Source organism: Natator depressus, chromosome 2 (assembly GCF_965152275.1).
Source record: "Natator depressus isolate rNatDep1 chromosome 2, rNatDep2.hap1, whole genome shotgun sequence".
Taxonomy (NCBI): Eukaryota; Metazoa; Chordata; order Testudines; family Cheloniidae; genus Natator; species Natator depressus.
In genome coordinates, this window is record NC_134235.1 from 38,194,433 (window position 1) to 38,221,992 (window position 27,560).

Here is a 27,560-nt window from a genome sequence, read left to right on the forward strand (position 1 = left end):
ATGCAAATACTTTGTATCAGCTAAAGGATACGAGTTCCTCTTCTCGCACTCTCCCCCAGGGGTCCCTGGTTGTGACGGCTGCCAACAAAAGGGATCATCGAGGTGAAGTGGGATCCATATGCAAGGGGAAAGATTCAAAGAAATTGGACCTGTTTGGCTGGAAGATCTACTCCATGGGGGGGCCTACCGCTCCGTACAGTGAACCAGTAAGCCTTGCTAGGCTGCTATGATTTGAATATGTGGGAATCCATCCTAAAATTTAGGGAATTGCTCCCCTAGGACTCTAGACAAGAGATCTCATCCTTACTCGAAGAGGGGAAGACAGTGGCATGGGCCTCCCTTTAAGCAGCTCTGGATGCTGCTGATTCCGTGGCCAGATCAATGGCCACATCTGTAACCATGCGCAGGAGCTTGTGATTGCAGTCCTTGCGGTTTCCACATGAGGTTCACCAAACTCTCCAAGACCTCCCCTTTAAAGGGCCATCGCTCTTTTTGGAGCAAATGGACACTAGACTATATGGCCTCAAGGACTCTAAAGTGACCTTGAAATCTCTGGGTCTATATATCCTGGCAGTATCCAGAGGGCACTATAGGTCCCAACAGACTGGCCACTACTTTGCCCAACCAGTCAGGCAAGATCAACAGAGGAGGAAGAGCAGGGGGTTTAGACATAAGCCCCCTTTGCAATCCTCCTTAGCAGGCCCTGTGCAGACTGGGCCCAGGCACTCAGGGATCTCAAAGCACTCGTTTTGATGAGATGCTCGAGGTCGACATTACAATCCCCTCAGCACCGGATCCAGCTACCCCTTTGTTTTCCAACTAGCTCCTCCACTTCCTCAGTGCCTGGGTCCACATTACCTCAGATTGCTGGGTTCTAAGCATGGTAGAAGTGTATTACACCATCCAATTTTTGTCTACCCCAACTTTCCAGCCCCCCTGTCCCTCTTCAGGGACCCTTCTCATGAGCAACTATTGGAAGAAGTCCAATTCCTCTGTCAGGTGGGAGCTGTGGAAGAGGTTCTGTTCCACCTAAGAGGAAAGGGTTCTATTCTGTTACTTCCTAATCCCAAAAGCTAAATGTGGTCTCAGATCAATCTTAGACCTGCATCGTCTCAATCGCTATCTCAGGAACGTAAAGTTCTGCATGGTCTCATTGGCTTCCATCATTACCTCACTGGATCCAGGGCATTGGTATGCTGCTCTCAAGCTAAAGGATGCACACTTCCACATATTGATTTTTCCGAAGCCACAGACAATTCCTAAGATTTGTGATGAACAAGTTCATTGTTAGTTTGCGGTCCTTCCTGTTGGCTGCTCCATAGAGCTTCACCAAATGCATGGCAGTGGTGGCAGCCTTACTCAGAAAAAAGGGAGTTCATGTATTCCCATACCTCGATGACTGGCTGGGGGCAGAGGGTTGGGATGTGGGGGGGGGAAGGGAAGAGGGGCGAGGGCTCCGGCTGGGGGTGTGGGCTCTGGGGTGGGGCCAGGGATGAGGCGTTTGGGGTGTGGGAGGGGGCTCTGGGCTTGGCCAGTGGGTGGGGTGCAGCAGGGTATGCGGGGTCCAGGCGGTGCTTACCACGGCTCCAAGGAAGCAGCCACCAGGTCCCTGTGGCATCTAGGTTCATGGGTGGCCAGGTGGCTCTGGTGGTGTGTGCTGCCTTCATGCCCACAGGCACCGCCCCCTTCAGCTCCCATTGGTTACGGTTCCTGGCCAATGAAAGCTGTGGAGCCACCACTTGGGGCGGGGTCAGTTCGTGGAGCCTCCCTGGCTATCCATGTGCCTAGGGGCCACAGGGACCTGGCGGCTACTTCTGGGAGCCACCCGGAGCCAGGGTAGGTAGGGAGCCTGCCTTAGCCCCAGGCTCCTTCTGTGCCACTGATCAGACTTTTAATGGCCCAGTCAGCAGTGCTGACTGGAGCTGCCAGGGTCCCTTTTCAACCGGGCATTCTGGTCGAAAACTGGATGCCTGACAACCCCGTCAAGAAGAGCTTTCCCTTTATATCAATGTCAGGAAGCTCCGGGGGCACCTAGCCTGCCAGGTGTTCCTACTCCACATTACAAACAAGACTGTTTTGGTTCTCACAGACAACACGCTGGCCATGTTCTACATAAACAGACAGGGAGGGGCACAATCTTCCCCCCTGTGTCAGGAAATAATCCAGCTGTAGGAGCTCTGCATTGTTCACTCAATCAGTCTAGAATCGTCCTATCTTCTGGGAACACAGAAACAAGCTGGCAGATCACCTCAGCAGGTCTTTCTCCTCTAACCATGAATGATCCCTCTGACTGGACATCACGAGGGACATCTTCCAGTGATGGGGGACTCCTCTTATAGACCTGTTTGCTACCTGCAACAACAGGAAATGCCATCAGTTCTATATCCTGTGAGGCCAGAGCCCAGGGTCTCTCATAGACACATTCCTGTTGTCATGGACAAAACATCTGTATTTTGCATTTCCACCTACCCCACTGAGTCACAAGGTTCTGACAAAGATGAAGCAGGACCGAGCGTGGGTCATTCTCATGGTCCCAGTGTGGCCCAGGCAACGTTGGTTCATCACCCTCTTAGGCCTTTCAGTGGAGACTCCATTACTGCTTCTGCTACACCTCGAGACCACAGATCTCTCAAGACCACGCAACTCAGTTCCCTTAATCTGACAGCCTGGAAGCTCCATGGCTGACCCCTGAGGAGCAGGCTTGCTCAGAGCAGGTCCGTAGAGTGTCCTACTGGGCAATAGAAGGCCACCTACCTTGCAAAATGGAAGCAGTTCTCCATCTGGTCCTCCCAATGGGGGAAGGGATAGCTCAATGGTTTGAGCATTGGCCTGCTAAACCCAGGGTTGTGGGTTCAATCCTTGAGGGGGCCGTTTAGGGATCTGGGGCAAAAATTGGGGATTGGTCCTGCTTTGAGCAGGGGGTTGGACTAGATGACCTCCTGAGGTCCCTTCCAACCCTGATACTCTATGATTGTCTATGAATTCCACCTATGCAGTCCACTCTGCAGCTCATTTTGGAGTACCTTCTGCTGCTGAAACAACAAGATCTGGCCTTCTCTTCAGTCAAGATCCACCTAGTGTCCATCTCAGCCTTCCATCCCAAGGTCGACAACCAATCTGTCTTTTCACACGAGATCGTGATCCATTTTCTCCAAGACTTGAAGAGGATATACCCACCAGGTTAGAGAACCCATTCCTCCCTGGGATCTAAACCTTGTCTTGTCAAAGCTCATGGGCCCACCATTTGAGCGGCTAGCAATGTGCTCATTGTTACACCTCTCCTGGAAAGTGGCCTCCTTAGTGGCCATCACTTCAGCCAGAAGGGTATCAGATATCCTTGCCCTTACATCGGAGCCCCCATATATGATCTTCTTCAAAGATAAGGTTCAGCTGCATCCACACCTGTCGTTCCTCCCAAAGGTGGTGCCACAATTCCACTCCAGTCAAGCAATCTTCCTGCTGGTATTCTGCCCTAAACCCTGTGCGAACAGAGAGGAGCAGCACTTGCACCCTTTAGATCTTAGACAGGCTCTGGCTCTCCACATACAAAGGACCAAACAGTTCCGCAGATCAACTCAGTTGTTCATCACAATAGCAGAGAGAAGAAAGAGCCTCCTCATCTCTGCCCAGATAATTTCATCCTGGATTACTTCATGCATCTGGACATGCTACGAACTCATGGGCATTTTACCTCCAGCTAATCTGACTGCTCATTCCACACCTCCTCAGCTGCCTTCCTAGCACAAGTCCCTATTCAGGACATCTGGAGAGCAACAACCTGGTTGTCAGTGCACACGTTCTCAACACACTATTCCAACACCCAGCAGACTAGAGACGATGCCAACTTCGGCCGTGCAGTCTTGCAGTCAGCCTCTCCTTGAACTCTGAGCCCACCTCCTGCACAACTGCTTGTGAGTCACCTACATTGGAATGGACGTGTGCAAGCACTCGAAGAAGAAAAAATGGGTACTAATCTTTCTGTAACTGTTGTTCTTTAAGATCTCTTGCACATGTCCATTCAAAAACCCACCCTCCATCTCTTATTGGAGTCACTCAGTAAAAATAAACTGAAGGGGCACGGGGCTGGCAGGCATCCAAGGCCACTGGAGCTGACCCAATGGATACCACTAGGGGAAAAAATTCATGCAACTGTGCTCGGGGTGCACACACATATACATTGGAATGGGCATGTGCAACACATCTCGAAGAACAACAGTTATAGAAAGGTTAGTAACGATTTTGGGTTTGGTTTTTTTATGGTTGAAGTTTGACATAACTTGATATGCTAAATAAAGAAAAGAGAAGTTATTTTTTAACTATTCAAACATTCCTCTGCTGTGCTCGACACTGAAACACAATAGTATTTTATTAGTGCATGAGAACCAGAAAGTAAAACTGACCAGCCTTACTTCACTGTCTGAGCTGAGTGAGACAAAACAGGGAAGGCTATTTTCTCAGCTGGTATATATTAGTGTAGCCCCATTCAAGTCAGTGAGCCATGCTGATTTACCCCAGCTCAGAATCTGTCCCAAAAGTTGCATTATATCAGGGGTCTCAAACTCAATTTACCTTAGGGCCAGTGCCAGTCCTCAAATCCTCCCAGCGGGCCAATAATGTGACTGAAGATGGTGTTCAGAAAAGAAAATGTTTATATTGTATTTTTTATTTTGAATTTCTTAGAAATAATAAAACTGTCATACAACTTTATACAATTCTTCGCCTCTCAGAGAGTGTTTTAGTGTTGGCCACCCACCTGGCAACGCTTCAGTTCTGTCAGTTTGTTGATGTTCGGCGTCAGTGACTGAGCAGTTGAAACCTGCAGGATTGCAGCAAGGTGTGCATCAGATAGTTGTGTTCGGTATTTTGACTTGTTTATATTCATTGTGGGGGAAAAAGTAATGCTGCCTCTATGGCTGCCTCTGCCCGGCAACCAATGATGCTACCTCCATGACTGACTCTGCCCAGCAACTAGTGGTGGTATTTCTGTCCCTCTCTCCCAGCCATTTGGAGCTGCGGGGGACGGTGACTGTAATTGAGATTGCTGGCAGCCTGTCTGCATGCATCTCTCCTCCCTGGGCCTCAGTGGGGAGATTCTCAGGTCGCAGATGGCCTGCAGGCCGCGATTTTCAGACCCCTGCATTATATCTTTGAATATTCTTACAACTTTAATGATATAAGGTGCTGATAACAACAAAAGTCTAGAATGTTTAAAACTATATGAATTTTATCATAGACTCATAGATGTTTGCTTTGGTGAGGCTTAGGCCCCAGCACTCCATTGGGATACACTGAAGTGGGCTCCTGTGCTGTGGCTGAGTCCCAGTGAAATCAGTGGGGGTCTGCATAAGCACAGAAGTCCATGCTAGTGGATCCCGAAGCAGGACTGCGGTCTTATTGGTATTTCAAATTTTCAATTTTAGGTTAAAATTCCAAAATCTTGCTTGGCTTGGCTTCTAAAAAGCAAGAAGTAACCATCTTTTACAAAATAGTTTATTGTGCTACAGAACAGTGCATCCTGTTACAGTTAAATGTGTAGAGTAATAACAGTGTGTAACTCAAAGATGAAGATCCGCATTTGTTGTTGTTATTGTGATTGCTTGAATGTAACTAAGGATCAGCAAAATGTCTCTGTGTAAGCATTACCATCACCGTTATGCATGATTTTGGCATCAAAGAAGCTTTTAATAAGCAGAAAATGTAGGAGTAAGGAAGTCAGGGAGCTGTGGCATAAACTGTATTTTGGAAAACTTAGTAGCATCGAGGGAATAGAGGAAGCGGGGGAAAGATGATGTGTTCGAGAGAGTAACTAGGATAATAAAAAACAGTTTGCTACCACACTCGTCTATAACTAACTTATTTACTGTGGCCATTAGAATGGATGGTGGTTAAAAAACTGTTGTCTTCTCTTTTATTGTAGTTCCTTTATGCCACTTACATTGCTCCTTCTGCCAGCATGGATATTGGACTGCAACAGGATAAGAAAAATGAGATTTATCAGAAAATTGAGCCACCTTATGAGGATCTTTTTGACCCAGCAGAAGAATATATTCTCACCCTTCTGCTGGTACCATGGATGAAAATGGTGGAAGTAGACAAATGCATTTATGGAAAGGTAACTTATATAGGGCCAGCTAGTGAGTGCCCTTTATTCTGTCCCTTGATCATCCCCATTCCAGTTACTGGGCTTGAGTGAGTGCAGGTACTGCTCCCTCAGTGTTCCTCATAAGGGAAAGAATGGGGCCATTGCTGCAGTTCCCCTCTGCACTGACCCCTGGAGTGAGTAGGACACATTGTGGAGAGCAGGCTACACCGTTCTGTAGATGCAACCTGCACTGTTCTCTAATGAACTGGACCAGTCTGCTCTGGGAGGGAATGTAACTTCCTGAGGCACAGGCTTTCCCTGTGGTATGGTGTGCTCTGTGCTGTCTCATAATCACACCATTGACTAAAGGTCACCTTTGATTTTACTTAGCATGAGTGGTCAAGGAGTCATTTTTTTTACCATGAAGAGATAATAAGCAGTGTTGTCAGAGTGTCATTATAATGACCCTAAGTCAAGACTAACTGCCTCAAACATGTCTTAGTGCTTAGAATTAAGTTGTGGCTAATGCTTAGAGTAAGAGGAAATATTGTACAACAGACGAGGAGTGTTTGCCTGAAACACTCTACCATGTAAGCACGTGGTGAGCCTCCTGTGAAAGAATTAAGTGTATTCTTCAGGCTTATTGAGGCAGCCTGCCCAGTGTCCAATCCAGATATGAGGTGGGAGTGGCTCTCTAGACAGAGGATCTAAAGTAAGGGCTGGGCGATCCTGAGGGAGAAACTATAAAAACAGCAAAGCCAGAAGAGAAAGTTGGAAATTCCAGTTTTGCTTTTTACAAAAAAATCAGAACAAGAAGTAATTAGGCAAGGCTGTGTGTTCTGACTGTATTCTGTATGTGGACTTTGTTTAAGAGTATGTTGGGAAATGCAACTGCTCACAAGCGGTTACAAAAATTAGGACCAAGTTTTGCTCTCAGATTCATAAAGTGTATCTGTGGATTAGGTGAGGAGGGGCAGAGATCTGTTTAATGGGAATAGGAATCTGGAAACCTGGGTTCTGATCCTCGTAGTTTCACTATAACCTTGGGTTAAGTGGCCTTCTTTTATTATATGTAAAGAAAAGAGCATTACATAATAACACCTCCATAGATGAGGGTATATTTGTTAATATTAGTAAAGCACTTTGAGATCTTTTATTGGAAACCACTATAGCAGTGAAAAGTATTATTATTATTATATTCTCTCTACATGCATGAACAGCTATGAGCATGCCACACATATGGGGAGACCAGGATATCAAGGTTGAAGACTGACAGGCCTGAGAACAGAATTTTGCCATGCTGTACATTTTATGCCATAATCTCTTCTCTTTCCAAGCTTTGTCACATATTTCAACTACATTCTTAGTGATCTACAGAATATGCTATCAAGTATCAGAGGGGTAGCCGTGTTAGTCTGTATCCACAAAAACAACGCTGTAATTGGCCAACCCATTCATTAGTATGAAATTCCATTTAGACTTTGCCAGACTAATGTTATACTAAGCATTACACCTTTTGCAAACATTATTAACACTTAACATATACTGAGAATAGTAGCTCCTCTGACCAAGTGGTTTCATTGTAAAGCATAATTCTTAATATTTTTTATTAAAAGAGGGATGACATTTTCTGAACATTCTTTTAACATATTGTTTTAATCTAAAACCTTCTATGATTGCTTTATGTTAATTTCATGCATGCAGCCTACAATGTCTCTGTTAATGATATAATGAGACACTTTTATCACCCTTTCTGCACAGGTGGTGCTTTGCTTTGCTGTTGTATGGTTGTGCATAAACTTTTCAAATGTCAATACTCTAATAACAGAAGAGAGTTGGGCAGATGCGTAAAAAAATATAGGGCCTGATACTGTTGGGTCCACCAAAAAGGAGAAGACATATTCCTTAGGGTGGACAGAACAGCACATGCTCTGGAAAGCTCTGTGCTGCTCCTCTCAGACTATGCCCTCTTGATCCAATCCACTCTTCAGTAACTTAGTTCTCCTTCTAGGAAAGATCCAGCTTTGCTGCTTCTTTAGGGAGAGGAGACTCCCTGTGTCCTCTTTCCCAACTTGCTTGGCAACACAGAACAGGTTCATTTAGTCCATAGAAAACAAGATATTTCAACCAGCAATAAAAGAGAGGCTTAAATCATACATTTGAGGCATGGTCAAAATATCTTTTATAAAAACCCAAACACCAAATCAAACCTTTTTCATTATGGTGTCTCATCCCACTTCTATCAATTCTCTCTTTAATCTTTGTACAAAATGGTCTGAAATTATTTTCCTACTTGTTTTAAAACTACATATTATTTCTCAAAAAACAACAACCCAACAACGAAGAAATGGAAAAGGGTTTTCCAGCAGTAGAACAGAGTAAGATTGTGGCCCGTGGACGTTCAGATATACGATGCTGAGTATGGTATTAGTGTCTAGATAGATGTTTATTTGGAAATATCGTCTTTTCTCTTTCATATAAGCTCTTTCATAATTAAGACCATGATGGGGGAAGTCTGTCTGTGATGGATTACTGCACCACTACAACCTGTAGGTCCAAGTTTGGTAAATGTCCAGTTGCCACATTTGAACATTCCAACCAACACACAGATGCACAAAACAGTTACTTATGCACCTAATTGCTGATCTGAGCATACAAATGCAAGATTACTGTTGTTGTTGTTGTTAAGCACCATATATGTGCATGGGGCTACACAGATTAAAAAATACCACTCACGTCTTTGCCCTGAACAATTTACAGTCTAAAGGAACCAACTGACACAATATGGAACAAAACAGGAAAAGCACAGAATAGTTGTCTTATAGCTTTAATATTTATTGGTTGGATTCTCTATTGAGGTGCTCATGTTTCAAAATTGGTGGTGAGCATCATTTCCTAGTGAGTGCTAAAGTTCTAAGAACTGGATTGCTGCTTCCAGTGGCTCTCAGAGAGATGCAACTTGCAGTGATTTTTTTTTTCTTCTAAACATCTGTCTCGTTATTGGCAAGGGTGTTTCTTTTCTACCCACTGTCATTGGCAAGTTGCCTGCCCAGCTCTCCATCTTTCTATAATATGTACTTTGGGAATGACATAAGATATTATTTTTATTAGGTGGAGCTGGTGGAAGAAAGTCGACAGCTGGACTCAGTGTACTTTAGAAAGCTACAGTCTTTGCATCAAGAGAGTGTTTCCAAGAAGGATGAGGTAAGACAAGCACCTACTAACAAAAACAAACTTGATTTCTATCTCAGAGGCTTAACACTTTATGTATCAGCAATGAAAGGAGACTGTGAGCAGGTCTGATGGACCAACAGTGCTATTCACTAGTATTAATTTTCAAATGAATGCTTGACAGCCATCATTGTTTTAATTATGGTTCCAATTCTGCTCTCAGTTACATCAGTATTTGGGCCTGATCCCACCTCCATTGAAGTCAATGGTCTGACTTCTACTGACTTCAGTGGGAGGTGGATTGGGCCCTAAATATTGAGGAAATCCTTTGATTTCAGTTGAGTGACTGGTTTATTTAAGGATAGAATCTGGCCCAATATGTTTAAAATAAAGCCGATGACAAACCTTAGTGATATATGCAACTTATTTCCTTAGGAATCGGGAAGTTTTTATATCAAGACAGATTCTTCTCTCTTCAGCAGTGGTAATAATCTCTGTGTAGCAGCATCATTCCTTGTCTGCTTGGTTATGACAGAGCAGTGTTTCCTGTAACAGGAGAAAAAGTGACTGCATGGCAGCAATTAGCAACAACAGAAGAGAGGAATTAAAAACAATACAGAGGGATTAATGGAGGATTATTAGATTGTCCAGGTTATAGAGGTAGAAGACTTCTTTATATAATTGAAATTGTTTCTTCCGTTAGAGTGTTGCTCCTGAAGTCAGTCCCCTACCTCAGCCTGATGTTCTCCGAGAAGCACAGCTCTTCAGTGAAGTCCCTGAGGAATACAGAGGTTGTAGCCTTCACGACCTGATCCGCAACGGACTGGAGTTAGAACAGTTCCGACTCTTTCTTGAAGAGCATTCTGCAGTGTATGTTTGTTGTTTTTCAAGAATTTCTGCACTCAAAATGCCCATTGTCTTTTATGGGATTTTTGGCTATGTAAGGGTTACAGGATTGCAATCTATCCATTTTTTTGAGAATTATATGTATGCATTAAAATGAGAATTTTGTTCAGACATCAGAATGGCAGTCTCAGCTGTTTGCTAGGAATAAATCTCCTGTGATGAAATCATTTGTGGTCAAATGCTGCCTGCATGTGTCCCAGGGCCATTTAAAGGCATGCGCCCAACACAGACTTCGATCTATAATGAATTAAACCTTCTTTTTTTGAATCTATTTTTGTTTTCAAATTGAAGGCTCAGAATGACAAATATATACACACACAATTTGGGCACACAGCTATCACAAGTGTGTAAGCAACTGCAGTTTTGGTTCATGTAGTTAACACAGTTAAGTACACCATCATAGTAACTGCATGTGTAATTTATGCATGCACACACAATTTTCAAAATTTGAGCCTACATATGTAAAATAAAGATTTCAACAGAAGTAAATGCGGGGTTTGCGCCTAACTTCCCTATATCTTCCCACATTAGTCTCCATATTTTTAACATTCCAGAAAATTGCAAAAGTACTCAGTTCTTAAATAACTGCTGAAAATAGTTAAAATATTTCCTTTTTCAACCTTCCAATCCCTTTTTACACCCATCCGTTTCTTTAAATTAGGTTCCCCTAAACTAATGCTGAGGGTGTTGTCTACTCGTCCAGGGTAAACGGTAATATAATTATAGACTAGCATAGAGCAAAAGAGTCAAAAATGCCTAAGTGACAGGTGCAGAGCTTTGTGGAGAAAAGGCATTCTGTTTCATGGAGGATTTTGAGATTTTAAACTATGGTTTTGTTCTGATTTGGAAGCTTTAGGGCCCCTGGCTCTGAGGAAGTCTACCTAGCAAGCTGCCCCATAGCCGCAGACCCTGGAAGCCCTGTGGTCCCCAACTCTGAGGCAGTCTGCATAGTGGGCTGCCAAGGAACTGGGTGGGTGAACTGCTAGGAAATGAGGCAGTGTTCCAGCTGAACGTTTTTTGAAACTGAACTGTCTCCGTTATACATTCCAATTTGGACAAATCGGCAAATTCCAGTGAAACGTTGTTGTTAGAATTTTTCCAACCAGCTCTACTAAGGAGACTAAGTCCTAGTAGGACTTAAACTCCAAAGTACCCAAGAGACTTTTGACAATGAGACTTCAGTTTTTAAGTCAATTAGATACTTTTGTAAATTTTACCCATGAGCTAATACCTCAAAAAATGAAACAAAAGTCAGCAAATATTTATTAGAACAAGAAATTAAAATGGTTTGGCTGGATCTCCCTCTGCTTGTTTCACTTTCTGCAAATATTCTAGCAAACAAGTTTACTGTCAGGAACATTCACAGAAACACCAAATTTTAAAAGAGAATAATCATAGAAAGTGAACTTGGAAGTGTGAGTATTGTAAATATTTCTCTTCTCCAATGAAGGAACAAAACCAGTATCATGTAACCTGTGTGTCCAATCAAGATTATCCCATTAAAAAGCTGGAATTTTTAATATCAAATACTCATATTGAACTGATTATGAGCAATTTACAGACCAGGAATTTTATGTAGAAATTATTCATCTTTTAATATGGATAATAAAATAGTTGAGGAAATAGGAATTTATTAATAGATGATTCAAAAAGAGCACAAGAGGCAAATTCATCAAAGAAATTATTTGGTCTGGTCCACTGTAGACTGAGACTTCAAGGCATTCCCTTTCTACATCTGATTGTTGAACAAGTGGCATAGTTGTTCTCATGTTAGCTTATTTCTCATCTAGTAGGGAACAACCGAGGCAAAAAGTCTATCCCTGATAGAGCATGCAAGATCTGGACACTTGATTCCACTTCTGTTAATTGTAATTAAAATAATAACTTGTTAGAATTCTAATGAAAATGATATCAACATGGAATAATGAAGAATATTCTCATTGATTTCTTTGTAGCATGGATCTCATGTGCTGGATAGATATTGAACAATTCAGAAGGATGCTCCACAAGGAAAAAGAAAAAAGAGAGGAAAAATCTAAAGATATTAAGAACAAGTACCTAAATAAAAAATACTTCTTTGGACCCAATAGTCCAGCTACAAAAGAGCAACAAGACCAGGTATCAGTATATAAAACAATATTTATACACAGCTGTCACAGTTCTGGCAGATCTCCCCCTGCTGGACACGCTCTAGGCTGCTGTGGTTGGGTCCCACATACTGGCCATAAAGGCTTTAAGCTTCCTGAGTCAGAATAGGCTCCTCCACCATCTCTTTGTGTATCTCTGGCACATTTTCTGGGCAAGATCTCTGTCTGTTACCCCTTTGCATAAATGGGACTTCAGGGTCCAGCTGCCCGAGTCCCCAGGACCAGTGCTGAGCCCACATAGACACCCCAGTTGCTTAAACACACCCTTTCCCAGAGATCCACTTTGTGGGCACTCAAACTTACAGTTCACCTCCTTTGGGACTCATGATGGTGGAAGCAGACAGACACACAGACCTTGAAAGATTCCAAAAGTAATCACTCTTTCCTGTAGATAGCTAAAGAATTATACATTTTTAGACAAATCAATAAAATGCCTTTACACATTTCCCTGCCTCAGTTTACTCACCAATCTTGACTGTTCTTTGGGCTTAGGTCATAGTCATCTTGGGTGTCCAGGATTCTTCTTCTGCATATGGCTTCTCCTCTGAATCACTGAGTCTCTCTCTGACCCCTTCAGACAATGCCTTTTTGCTCTCTACAGTGGCTGTTGAAAGACCTTTTACCTTATAGTTTCCAGTTCCCTTTGTCAGGTAATCAAAGTCCCTCACCAGGTGAGCTGTTGACTATTTACTCACTCCCCCCCACCAGGAGCAGTAGCCATCTTTGTCCATGCGTACACCATTTAAATGGATGATCACCAGAGTTCAACAACTCTCTATTGTTAGCCCAGTGCCAGGTGCAAGAATGTCTCTTGTCACCTCCTGTGGGTGTTAACTCAATATGAGGCAAAAGACAGAAGATAAGGCAAATAAGCCCCACATTAGAAATAGAGTTTGCAGTCTGACCCAGATTCACATAGAGAGACTCCAGCTTCAAATAGAATTCATCAGCTGTCTGCAGATTCCTGAAATCATCACAATAGCAATTATACAAATACATGTCTTTATTCCAGCAGAACTTTGTGTTGACTGAGAGGCGTCCATTTTAATTAGCTGCCACTTGATGCATACCCAGTTTATTTTTCTAACAGATTATTTAATTGCGATTTATTTTTGTATTTTTGGTATTCCTAGCACAGGGGTGGGCAAACTTTTTGGCCCAAGGGCCACATCAGCATTGCAAAACAGTATGGAGGGCCAGGTAGGGAAGGCTGTGCCTCCCCAAACAGCCTGGCCTCCACCCCCTCTCATTTCCCGCCCCCTGACTGCTCCCCTCAGAATCCGCCACCCATCCAACCCCCGCTGCTCCTTGTCCCCTGACTGCCCCCTCCTGGGACCCCCATCCCTAACTGTCCCCCCCAGGACCCCACTCCCTATCCAACCTCCCCTGCCCCTCCCTCCTGGGACCTCCTGGGACCCCACCCCCTGTCCAACCCCCCCTGCTCCCTGTCCCCTGACCACCTCCTCCCGGGTTTTTGGGTGATGTGTGTGAGACCCTCCTCAACTCAGGGAAGGTATTTTATACAGTTTCAAATCGTTGTGCCCCAAGGCCTTTGAACTAGGTCAGGCTATTCCTCAGGGGTCGAAACTTGAAAAAGACTTGCTACCTGCATTGTTTCATTATTGGGAATTTTTGTTAATTTCTCCCATTGACTTTAGTTCCTGCAGGAGCCATTCCTTATCTGACCCATTTAGCCAGGAATGCAGTCACTAGCCAGCCCATATAGATACACTTAATATTTATGAAGCTAACACAATAGTCTTTGAATGTTCCATGTTTCCATAGCATTGCATCTATCACAAGGGATAAGTAACATTTGCCCATACACAAAAGAGCTTCTCTAACCTGTTATTGTATTTGGATTGTTTAGCTAATGCAGTCAGGTGGAGGCTGGGGACGCATACTTCATGATCGACTTTCCGCAGCAGTTCTGCTAGAAATTCAAAAATACGTCCAGATGAGGCTAGAAAAAAAGTGGCTGCCATTGTTCCTGGCAAAAGAACAATCTGGGGCACGTAGAAAAACAAAGGTAATGTTTCAGATATGGCCCATCCCAGTACTGTTTTCATGCTGAGATGTAGCTTACTGCTAGGGTAAGATGATGCAGAAAAATGACAGTCAATCATAGCTCATATTGAATTTAAACTGAAGGGAAGTGACTTGTGCATATAGCTTGCAGTGTTAAGTTGATGCCTGCGAATGAGGTTTTTTTCCCTCTAATAGCCCAATCCTGCTGATGGCCTCATTAGCCACTGAAGCTGAAGAAGGCAGTTGATGCTGCCTTCACAGCCAGCCAATGTAGGGAAAAGTTGGATCTTTGCATCAGAGTTCACCCTCTCTACCCCCCCCCCCCCCACCACACATAGTCACACCCAGAAGAAATCCAGCTCCACAGAAAAGAGTTGGAGAGATGCTCAGGGAGACAAGAGCACAAGCAAATGAGCTGGTTTCCCACACTTTGCTACTCCTGTTTCTCACGCTGCCCATGTCCTCCCACCTGAAGCTGTATCGCCTACAGGAGTTACTCCAGGCCTCCTGCAGAGCTGCCAAGTGGGAAGACTGGCTGGCTACAGGCCTGGCTTCTGACTGGTTACATTAAAGAATGATCAATTAAATTACACATGAGTGTTCAGAGTAGGGAGAGCTTTTCTCCTGCTGGCACATCGTCCTCTAGCTTTTTTGCTATCGCATAGCTTCCACCTCACTGACTTTTATGGCAGTGTAGCTAGGATGGGATCTATGAGTGGTAGGGGGAATTACACTGCTGCTGAGAATAGCAAAAAATCCTGTTTTTAGCAGACACACACAAACTGAATGGAGAGTTTGTATTGTACTGATTGAGGCAAAACCTGCCGTTTCCAACCAGGCACTGAATTCATTCAAATCAGACATGTAACTTAGTTTTAATTCTTTTTTAACATAAAGAGGTTTCAAAGGGCTTACAAAAATTTGGGCAGATTGGATCGTCCATCTCTCTATTTGTTGATTTAGAGCACTGGACACTTTTCACGAATCTGTATTTTGTAGGTTTTTAAGTAAGCCAAATTATTTTATTTGCAAGACTATGATGTGTAACAATCATAGGAGCTTTGGTCTTTTTCTACCTCCATTTATGTTTCCTTACTATGTTCCCTATCTTATCACAAAGTGAAAGGATAAAAAGGTCCTTTAAAGCTGGGATTCTCAACCTTTTTCTTTCCTAGCCCCCCCACCCGTCAACATACTATAAAAACTCCAGGGCCCAGCGGTGGGTGGGGGTTTCAGGTCTCCTGGCTTCAGCCACTGGGTGTGGGGAGGTGGGAGGCCTCAGAGCTTTAGCCCTGAGAGGCTCAGGGGTTCAGTCATGGGCGGGGGCTCTGGATTTCAGCCCCTGGGTTGGGGGGGCTGGGGTTTCAGCTGTGGGAGGGAGGAACGGCTTGTGGCTTTTGCCCCACAGCTCTGCATCCGGTTTCAGCCCCTCAGGGGGTGCTGAGGCTCGGGGCTTCAGCCCCATGGCTCTGCTCCTGGCTTCAGTCCCGTGGAGGTGCCAGGGCTTGCCTTCAGTCCCGCAACTCTGATCCTGACTTCAGGCCTGCGGAAGGCGCCAGGGCTTATGGTTTTAGCCCCGGGCTCCACTCCCAGTTTCAGCCCCATAGGGGGCACCGGGGCTTGGGGTGCCCAGCTTCAGCCCCATAGGAGATGCTGGTCTCGGGGCTTTAGAATCTGGTTGAGAACAGCTGCTTTAGTGTTTATTTAGTGGAATTGAAACCAGATGACATTCTCCATCCATCTTCATAATTCAGGGTGACCAAACATGCTGCGTTTGACCATGCAGCTCTTATTCAGAGAATCTTCCCTTGATTTAGGTGGGTGTTTTGGCTGCAAAGGGGCTGCCTGATCAAATCTACCTTTTCTGAAGCAGATGACTTAAAAACTGGGAGCATTTTATATCCAAACCCATTATAGCCTGCACATTAAACAAGAAGAATTTAATACTTGGCATATGAACATACTGATAATCTTGTGTTCAGCCACAGATAAGGGACATAGCTGAAGATCTCCTAATCCAGAGAAATGAGAAGAAGATTGGGTCTTGGAAGGCAAGTAAAGTATGTTATGTCTCTTTTCCCTGGTATTCCTTTGTTTCCCTGTTGAAGCCTGGAAACTTCTTCATTGTTTCCCTGCTTTACATATCTAGGCCCAAGTTCACTGCTGGCATTTGTGGGTGTAATTACATTGACTTCAGTGGAGTTGTACTTGCTGACATTAGTGATTAATTTGGCCGCCAACTGGATGGGACTTCCAGCAATACTTGTACTGGCCAGAGGGGTCGCTCTGGAGCAATTCAAGTCTCTCCCCAGGGATTGTGCAGCAGTCTGAACTCCCCTGAGACTCATAATTGGTACTGGATTTTTAATGCACGTTCATCTGTATTTTCCATGCAGTGGACTTATTGGGACAAGCTGTTCATTCCAGCATCTGGTAGTTTATTTATTATTGAGAGTGGATTACATGCAGACACAAAAGAGAATGTGAAGTATGCAGCAGAATGGGCAAGTTTAATCATATCACACAGTATCTGTTTCATTTAGAATTGTATTTTAACCTTACAGCGCTAAGATAATATCGATTTTAAACATCTTAAACCTCAGTCATCTGACATTTCAGGAGACTTTTGCCAGTTTTTTTCCCCTTGAAGAGCAGTGAACTCTTTGTGGTTGCCAACGTGCAAGTTGTATACATTTATTCAGTCTACATTTTATTGTCTGTTGAATTCAAACTAGAGACCAGGTCACCATTACCGCTGCAAACCACTAGATAGAAAGAAATCCAAAGTGCAGGTGGGTTCTGTTAACTGGGTTTTCACCTGGTACCTGTGTTTAGGGAAATAGTTATTTGCAGCATCTCACTTAGGGCTGTGCTTTTGTCACATCTCATCATATAAGCAGGATGCATTTGATTATTTTTTCACTCCCATCTCCCGGCACTTAACCAATTCCTGATCACAGTGATCACGCCACTCTGAATGGAAGCAGCTTTAGCATTTGAGGGAGGACTATAGTAAAATGATTCTTTTGAGTCAAATTTAACTAATTTTCTCTTAAACCAAGCTGATTTTTGGGTCGCCACTACCCATCTCACTGGAAGAGAAGTACAGCCCAGCTGCTTGTGCTGCAGATTGTATATAGCTACTGCATGAGGAAAGCAATATGGTATCTCAGCCCTTAGGTGACAACAGCATGCATGGTGGTCACAAAGTCGGCATCCAGAAGAGATGGTTGCAACCTCCTTCCGAGCTGAGGATGAGAAAAAGCCAGTCTAGCTGCTGCTGTCCTGAATATTCTAGTAGCAGTTGAGGGGCAAACCAGAAGTCCAGACTGTGAATCCAGTCAGCCAGTGATGAGCACATCATCTCAGTCTTAGGGGTTGATATTACTCCTGCCATATCTTCCAGTTCCTTCCCCCAACCAATATCATTTGGTCTGTGTTATGCAGGAGATCAGGCTAAATGATCATAATAGTCTTCTTTGGCCTTAAAATCTATGAATCCCCTCAGTCTTATCTGGATTATGACTCACCCAGCTTGCCCTCAGCCAAACACTAAGGGCTTGTCTTCACTACGGGGAAGATCGATGCTGCTGCAGTCAATGCAGTGGGTGTTGATTTAGCAGGTCTAGTGAAAACCCAATAAATCGATGGCATAGTGCTCTCCAGTTGACTCCGGTACTCCAGCTCCCTGAGAAGAGTAAGATAAGTCGACCGGAGAGTGTCTCCTGTCGATGCAGCATAGTGAAGACACAGCGGTAAGTTGACCTAAGCTATGTCAACTCCAGCGACATTATTCACGTAGCTAGAGTAGAGTAACATAGGTAGACAACCCTGGTAGTGTAGACAAACCCTAAGTAATGCATGTAGCAGTTTTGGACAGTCAGAAGGCATGGAGAAATACAACGGGGTATCATCAGTGCACTTAAGGCACCACAGTCCTTGCTTCCTTACTAACCCTCCTAGAAGCTCATACACAGGTTAAACAAGAGGGGTGACAAGTTGGAATCTTGCAGAACTTCAGGATCGAGGAGCAGTTGCCCCACCAACTCTAAGAGTGCTCATCAGTGTTACAATAAAGCCAGTCCTCGGAGCATCCCCAACCATCCTTGTTATGGCTGCAGTTGAGCTAACAAAAGCTCATGAGCAGAGGTGTCAAAAGAGTTGAAGCTACTCATCATCTTGATGAGTTGGGGTTATTTTCTCCTGTTTGCTCTGTGGTTTTTATACAGTTATTTAACTAGAGAATCAAGCACAGCCCAGAATAGTAACATCAACAGTCTACAGATGGGGAAACTTAGGCAGAAAGGCTAAGGGACTTGACCAAAGACAGTCAGAGTCTGTATCAGGGACAGTATTAGCAAGCAAGAGTGCTCTCAGTCCTGTCCTTAGTTCACTAAGCTGTGCTGCCTTTGATTCTATTGAACTGCCCCCTTGGTGGCCCGAAGCCACGCTGGCTGCTCAGCAGAGGAACCCACTCGATGGCACCCAGATGGCTGGCAGCCAGGAGGGAGCTTGTAACGGCACTAGCATCACCAGTAGCAGCCTCGGCAGCATTTCCAGCCCTGATTCTGTCTGTGGCTTTCCGAAACATTGAGGGACTTGTTATAGTTCCCACAGTGCCCAAAAGTTAGGCTGGGTGACTGTAGCAGGGGACTGTGTATAACCTGTGATTTTATTTTACTGTTAGGAGAAACCACTGACAGACTTTCAGCTCCAGCTTTCATGTTACATTTCCAAGGCTATTTGCAACAAAAAATATTCCTCTACCCCTTGCTTGCTAGCCATGGGACATTACTCCCTCCCTTTAGATCCTCATGGATTGTATACTGATATTATAGGGTAGTTTTCAGTCATCCATCTGATAACAGCGAGGAATTGCTTGGCTTATTGTACAAGAATAATAGTAAAGCATGAGAATTGTGAGTTCAGTAAAGGACTGAGGGTTGATTTCCATTCTAAACTTCATGTCAAATGAACTTCTGCATAAATTGTCTTTCTTTCTCTATCCCCTCTGGCTTTTCTTTTCGCTCACCCTTTCATGCGTTCTGTTTCACTGTCTATTTTGAAGCATGAAGATTCCCAAAATGTCTTGATGACTTTAAATCACATTTTACTATTTGTGGAATTCATTCCAGAAACAGCAAACTCTCCAGCTTCTGTTGGTGATCATGGCAACACTTTTCAAAACTGGTTTTGTTAGTGAGGTCCATGTCAAAAGCATTTTGGAGTTTTTAGCAATCTGGTTTGTCTGTTCTTTTCTCTTAGTTGCTGTTGTTTGTTTGTAGAAAACTCAGACTGTTCCCTGAAACATAGCTTGTTGCCATAATTAATAGCAATGGCTGTTTCCATTTCCTCTCTTGTCCCTCCTTTCCAAAAAATGTTGTCCCAACCAACCAAACACACAAAGAAAGAAAAGAAAAGAAAAGAAAAGAAAGATTGCCAAGTTCTATTGTATCCTTGTCATAAACTACTGAAAGTTAGGGTCAGTGCAAAGATAAGAATCAGACAGTTTACCCTAACTAATGCTTTTGTTATTGCTTTTTGAAACAGTTTATTCAGTGCATTTTTTTCCTTTTGACAGCATGTGGACAATAAGTGGGTTTCTTCATCTAGAGAAATAATCATGTTCCGTAAAGCGCTGCTGAATCCAGTAACAGCATTACAGTTTCAGCGCTTTGTGTCTTTGAAAGGAGATTTACTGGAGAATGGAGTGCTCTTCTGGCAAGAGGTTCAGAAATATAAGGTATGGTGCTATAATGTGAGCAGGGGAATATCATGCAGATTTAAACGTATATATCCATTAACATACTTCAGGAGACTTTTAACTATAGTGCCTTGATGCAATTTACTGTCAACATCAATGCCACCTGGTTCATTTTAAATTAATTGAGAATTTCATACCCATATTCCTTTGTGCTTATATACACTATAGAATCTTATTGACCTTTACAGGGATATTGTCAATTAACTCATGCCCAAAATTTTATTATTATTTATATGTTGAGCATTGATGTGCTCTGTGCTGTACAAAACACAGTGGGCATTCTTAAAATGTTTATTCAGGTTATAGATAAATTCCACTAGTATTATCCATTGTAAGTAAAGGGAATACTAATTTTATACACAATATGTACACAATTTTACAAAGGGTAAGTGTTCAGGAAAGATGCAGTCTGAGTTGAAATCATCCTCTCGTTCTCCCAAACTAGTCATGTCTTCTTTGTCCCAGATCCTCCGCTGCAGTAGATCAGCGTAGCTCTATTGACTTTAATGAAGCTGCACCAGAGTATTAGCAGGAAGTAAGTCATGCCTGTGTTCAGGAGAGCACAAGGACTAGTTTGTTGGGGAAGAGTCAACATGGTTTTTGTAAGGGAAATCATGCCTCACCAATATACTAGAATTCTTTGAGGGGGTCAACAAGCATGTGGACAAGGGGGATCCAATGGATATAATGTACTTAGATTTTCAGAAAGTCTTTGATAAGCCTTTGACCCTCGCCAAAGGCTCTTAGGTAAAGTGAGCTGTCATGGGATAAGAGGGAAGGTCCTCTCATGGATCACTAACTGGTTAAAAGATAGGAAACAAAGGGCAGGAATAAATGGTCAGTTTTCAGAATAGAGAGAGGTAAATAGTGGTGTCCCCCAGAGGTCTGTACTGGGACCAGTGCTATTCAACATATTCATAAGTGATCTGGAAAAAGGGTTGAACAGTGAGGCAGCAAAATTTGCAGATGATACAAAACTACTCAAGATAGTGAAGTCCAAAGCAGACTGTGGAGAGCTACAGGGGGGTGGGATAACTCAGTGGTTTGAGCATTGGCCTGCTAAACCCAGGGTTGTGAGTTCAATCCTTGAGGGGCCCATTTAGGGATCTGGGGCAAAAATTGGGGTTTGGTCCTGCTTTGAGCAGGGGGTTGGACTAGATGACCTCCTGAGGTCCCTTCCAATCCTGATATTCTATGATCTCACAAAACTGGGTGACTGGGCAACAAAATGGCAGATGAAATTCAGTGTTGATAAATGCAAAGTACTGCACATTGGAAAACATCATCCCAACTATACATATAAAATGATGGGGGCTAAATTAGCTGTTCCCACTCAAGAAAGAGACCTTGGAGTCATTGTGGATAGTTCTCTGCAAACATCCACTAAATGTGCAGCGGCAGTCAAACAAGCAAACAGAATGTTGGGAATCATTAAGACAGGGATAGATGATAAGACAGAAAATATCATATTGCCTCTATATAAATCCATGATTCGCCCACATCTTGCATGCAGATGTGGTCACCCCATCTCAAAAAGGATATATTGGAATTGGAAAAGGTTCAGAAAAGGGCAACAGAAATGATTAGGGATATACAACAGCTTCTGTATGAGGAGAGATTAATAAGACTGGGACTTTTCAACTTGGAAAAGAGATGACTAAAGGGGGATATGATAGAGGTCTGTAAAATCATGAATGGTGTGGCGAGAGAAAATAGGGAAGTGTTATTTACTCCTCATAACACAAGAACTAGGGGTCACCAAATAAAATTAATAGGTAGCAGGTTTAAAACAAACAAAAGGAAGTATTTCTTCACACAAAGCACAGTCAACCTATGGAACTGTTTGCTAGAGGATGTTGTGAAGGCCAAGACTATAACAGGGTTCAAAAAAGAACTAGATAAGTTCATGGAGGATAGGTCCATCAATGGCTGTTAGCCAGGATGGGCAGGGATGGTATCCCTAGCCCCTGTTTACCAGAAGCTGGGAATGGGGTGACAGGGGATGGATCACTTGGTAAGTACCTGTTTTGTTCATTCCCTCTGGGGCACCTGGCATTAGCCACTGGTCAGAAGACAGGATACTGGGCTAGATGGACCTTTGGTCTGACCCAGTATGGCTGTTCTTATGATTACGACAATGCCTGGCCCCTACACACAGGCTGCAGAGAGTGGGGAAGGCTGCTGTGATCAGTTAATATGATCAATGATTATTATTATTTACCATTCATCCCATATTGCAGTAAGAGATGGAGACCTCAGTCAGGATTGGGGCCCAGTGGTTCCAGGCACTGTATGAACACAAACACTAAAGACAGTCCCAAGTAGGAGTAACAAACAAATGGAAGGGCTGGCAGGAGGGAGGATGAGGATAATAGTGTAAGAATATGTGTAAGAATATGTGGTTGTTTGGGCAAGCTATGAGCTTAATTTGCATGTTTCAAGGTTTATTTAAAAAATAAATAATAGCTATAAATAAATGAGATACTAATGATACCAGTAATCACTGCTGGCCACCTGCTTAGCCATCATAAATACAAGTTAACACATGAATAATGCTGCCACCACAGAAAAGCAGAGCTGGCTCATCAGGCTTTGAAATTACTGAACCCTAAGTGCTTCCCAAGGCCACTGGTTCAGAAGGCACAGCAGAACTGAGACTCTAGCTAAGGCTATGAGATGGTGATTCACTTGTTACTCCAGAACTGGGAGTAGCTGAGAGGCCAAAACCCACACACAAATGACTGAGGTTTATGTTGGTTTGTGGTTCTCCCGAGCTACATTATGGAGAAAAGTGGGCTCCAATTTGAAGTGTTTTCTTTGTGGACATATTCTATGAAGAAAGCCATTGTTTTACCCTCCATTTATGTTAATTTTATTTGTTTTCCTATCTAACAAAGAAAAGTACAATCTGACCATAATTATACATGCACACACTTTGGCAGAGTTGGCAGCTGCTGCTCTTCATAGATGCCAAGGACTAGACGAGCAGGCGTGTTGCAGGTCAGGGTGTACCATAGGACCATTGCCAAAAAGCTGTGTGCAGAACTTTGCATAGTGCCTGCCTGCAGTGCCTGGATCATATTGTGCCATTGGTTTTCAAACAGAACTCCCTGTGGGAGTTGACGTCTGCAGTGCTTCTTAGCACCTGGCAGATTGGTAGGATATTTTTGGGCAACTAAAAGATAATAAATAAGAAGAAATGACTTTCAAAATAAATATTAGACAGTAGGATTTTTTTTCTGTCTGCTACACTATGTTCTGCCTCTTATCTTTCCTTTTATATTCTATGGCTTGTTTCTCTTTCCTCTATGATTTATTTCATATTTTTTACATCCTAAATTAATAAGAAAAGGCATAATATTATTGTAGCATATGCTGAATATGGTTTTCTATTGTCTATTTCCCTTCACACCATTAAAAAGTGTTAATAATAAAAACAAAACAGTTCTCTGAATTATGAAATATCTTTTAAAAACAATGGGGTTTAATTTCCTTTCAGATTAAAGATCAAGTTGAAAAACAAATTCTTCTATCAAAAGTTAACCCAAATTCTTGAGCTCAATCAGATCTGCTCCCACAGGTTCTCTAGGGTGCTCACTGCATCTTAATAGAGATATTTAAGGAACTGTGATAAACTCATAATACTATGGAAAGTTAGGATTTCTGCATAGAAGGAAAATGCATATCAAAGGATTTGAAGGCAGTTCTTCATAACATTTTCTCATAGGTTAATGCTGCCACTGCACTTCGTCAGAGCTTAACTACACAGCACTTGGTTTCAGTCACAGGTTTTATCAGAATTATAGGATCATAGGAATGAGACCCTTGCAAGTGAATTCCTGTTCTCCATGTTTTAGTGCTGTGTCCACTCTACTTTTAATAATCCCAAGCCATGGGACTTTGGGAAACTATAAAATAATCCTGAAGATCTCAGTGTCCGGAAGGTTTCACTGGTAGCCTAAATTGTTCCCTTTCTTAATTTCATGCCATTTCTCCTGGTTAGAGTTTCTTATACCATCCTAAATCATTCTTATCTCACTGTTTGTAGGGAGTCTCCTTGTCCCCTTTAGTTATGAGTCACCATGCTATCCATAGACTTTTTTGGAAATCAGTCCTTCTCACGCCTTCGTGTTTGGAACTACCTTACTTTTGTCAATAACATGCTGACATTGAATCTAGAATATCAAGCGCACAGCTTCACCAGAAGCACATACAGGGACTATCACGTCTGCTCAATGACTATGAATACAACCCAGGATGTCATTGGCCTTTTATGGTGTCATTTGTTGTTAAGAAAGTCAATGCAAGAATTCTGTTGCATCTTAGTTAAGGGTGTGGTGTGTGTGTGATCAGTGGTGCAAGTAAGCCGGTATGGTCAGGTACACTGTACCATTAAGATATTTATTGCTGGTACACCATACCAGAAAGACACATTCGGTATCCGCTGAACACCCAGGGCTCTCTCAGGAACCACAGCGGTGAAAGGAGCAGAACGTGGGGCTGCTGGGTGGCCCCACGCCAGCAGCTCCACTGGCACGGCTGTACCGTCCCCGGTCCCGCCCCCCAGCTCTTCCACACAGCTGCATCTCCTTTCTGGGGTCTGTATAGCCCTGCCAGAGAACAGGGCTGCGGGCGGGGATGGGGGCGGTACAGCTGTGCTGTAGGAGCTGCTGGCGTGGGGCCACCTGGCAGTCCCACATTCTGCTCCTTTTGCCACTGTGGTTCCCGGGAAAGCCTTGCAATTCAGTGGATACCGATTTCTGTCCATGGATATCCGCATCCACAAGTATAAATTTGTATTCATGCAGGGCTCTAGTCATAGAACATTTTTTGTGAGGCACGGGCGACTGGTGGGAGGGGCACAAAGGGTCAAGTGACTCTCCCTAGGCCTGTGGTGGGGAGAGGAAGGGGCTAGAAGGCCAGCGCCTCTCCTCTTCCAGCCATGCTGCCTGGGACACTGCCCAGTGCAGCGCAGCAGCTGCCTGGGAGAGCCAGGCACTCTTCCAGGCAGCTGCTGCACTGCACCGGGCAGCATCTGGGAGTGGCTCTGGGGCCTGGCTGCCAGGAAGAGCAGCCGAATGACAGGAGGAGCTGGTGCAGCGGGAGGACAGAGCCCTCCTCCCAGGTAATGGGGGATGGGGAGAGCGCAGTGGCCCCGGGCTGGGAACAGGGCAGGGAGGAGGTCACATGGGAGGTCGTGTGTGGGGGTCACGTGAGGAGGTCGCGTGCCCCCCTTTAGCTGGTGCCCCACTTTGTGTCCCTCCCATGAGTCGCCATACCGGTAAGAGTTAAAATCTACTTGCACCACTGTGTGTCATAATTATTTGCATATAACTGATCTTATTCAGATCGCTTAGCTTTTGTAAAGGACTGAATGGCTAGTTACTGATGAATAATACATTCACTGTATGCTGCATTTTCCACTGTTCAGGATTTGTGCCATTCTCACTGTGATGATGCCACTATCCAGAATAAGATCACAGCTATCATCAACTGCTTTATTCATTCCACCATCCCACCAGCTCTGCAAATTGACATCCCACCGGAGCAAGCTCAGAAGATTATAGAGCACAGGAGAGAACTAGGGCCATATGTATTTAGAGAGGCACAGGTAAGAAGATGGGGATGGGTGGGGAGAAAAGTATCAGATTTGGTTAGAGATGTTGTGCCTGATCTTTAGAGATGGTCTCTGTTATTATGGGCACAATTTTGGGCCCAGAAATCATTGTGGGCACAAAGTTGCTCTCATTATATGAATTATTATCCTGAAAAATAAGGGGTCAAGATGTGGGAAAGACCTCTGAATATTGTTAATCACCAATACACTGTATAATCTTTTTCAGCTGGTTTTACCATGGGAAGGGGTGATCAGCCCTGCATTAGGAGTTCTTGCTTTAGACCTACTACTCCATTTTACTGAATTGCTTGATGTGAATAGTTAAACTGTAGGGACCAAATTTTGTGGTTTGAGGAACCACTTAAGTAGATATAAAAAATGTTACGGACTTAGCAAAACACAAAGGCAGCTTATAACTTACTGAAAATGCTGCCTTTTCTTTTTCCTTTTCTTCAGAAGGTCTGTGTAATAGGAACAGGCTGTGAACAGGTTTTTTCTCTCTCTGCTCATTCTGCTGCACAGACCAAATAAGGTCATTTGTAAACCCACACTTTTTACCTTCTATGGTCATTACCTTTTATACTTCTATTCCTCAAAGCCACGTAGCTGTGCCTTTTCCCACCAAATTCCTACCCCTTTTTAAAAGACCTATTAATGCAAATCCACAAAACATTCAGATCATGAGGTGAATGATTTGGAAGACAGGAGGATTCATACAGATCATAAGATAAGGGAAGATGCTGATTTAAGGGCCCAACTTGTATAGAATGCAGCAAAGTCCAGAAATACAGCGTGGGACTAATGGAAGAATTTGGCGCAACGATATGACTGACATTCTTATCAAATATCACTATTAAGCACATTGGCCTCAATTTTGTAAAGTGGTGAGCGCCCTCAACTCCCACTGAAGTCAAGTGACAATACAGGACTTTCAGCAATATCATGCCTTAGTACAATGTGTTAATAGAACGTATTGCTCTCTGATTGCTTTTTTTTTATTGTTTTTCTTATTCCAGTTCAAAAAAGACCCCATGAGAGATTATATCATTTAAAAATTATCCAAGATTTGCTCATAGATCTCTAATGTGGTTTAAGAGCTTTTCCAGAGGCAAAAAAAAAAAAAAAATTCCTTTCTCTTAAGGAGGGCAAAAAAACAAAGCTGTCTCCCTGATGAACAGAATATTTGGAATACTTAAGCAGAAGAATGGTGTAAAAAGCAATCCAAGTGGTGAATATTTTATAAAGAATACTTGTAAAAAATGATGGATGTTTTCATTAATGTAAACAATTGTTTACGGAAATATAAAAAAGAGTGCCTTTTAACTGTGTTTTAGGAATATTTCTCACCAGTAACAAACATACTGATGAGAAGCATGTGCAGAGCAAAGCTGGACTGAAATGTCAAGAGACAATACGTGGGAGGAAACGTGCTGTGTACTAAAAAGGAAATAGTTATTGCATTGTTATGGTAAACTACATTTACTTTTTACAGTACACTCTGTTTTCTTAACATAGTCATGTTATGCTTCCTTCTCTTTCTGCTCAGATGACTATTTTTGCTCTTCTGTTTAAATTTTGGCCAAAATTTTGTGAATTTAGAAGCAATTTGGCAGATGAGAAAATTTTGCCTACTTTGGAGCGAAAAAAGGAAAAGAAGAGACAAAAAGTGAAAAGAAAAACAACAGAGGAAAGACTCGCACTCGTAAAGGTGAGAAGCTGAAATACCATAAACACATTTTTCAGCAAACAAGAGTAAAACATTCAAATATTCCCCCTATGGCCCATGAGAAGACTCCCATTGACTTCAATTGGCTTTGGATCAGGCCCTAAATGTCTTTTGTTAGA

The 27,560-nt window shown here is 43.2% G+C and overlaps 1 protein-coding gene across 3 annotated transcripts in view; it reads left to right on the forward strand.

Moving 5' to 3' along the window:
• The window catches only part of RGS22 (regulator of G protein signaling 22), a 102,979-nt gene that overhangs the window by 63,732 nt on the left and 11,687 nt on the right, over positions 1–27,560 (forward strand). For 2 of the 3 annotated variants that reach the window (XM_074944041.1, XM_074944043.1), the window contains exons 16-24: positions 5,918–6,112; positions 9,194–9,286; positions 9,957–10,123; positions 12,115–12,277; positions 14,177–14,335; positions 16,317–16,394; positions 19,916–20,077; positions 25,530–25,709; positions 27,262–27,423. In XM_074944041.1, coding sequence (XP_074800142.1) covers positions 5,918–6,112; positions 9,194–9,286; positions 9,957–10,123; positions 12,115–12,277; positions 14,177–14,335; positions 16,317–16,394; positions 19,916–20,077; positions 25,530–25,709; positions 27,262–27,423 — 1,359 coding nt within the window. The remainder of the gene's footprint in view (positions 1–5,917; positions 6,113–9,193; positions 9,287–9,956; positions 10,124–12,114; positions 12,278–14,176; positions 14,336–16,316; positions 16,395–19,915; positions 20,078–25,529; positions 25,710–27,261; positions 27,424–27,560) is intronic. The other variant, XM_074944042.1, reaches the window with a different exon arrangement.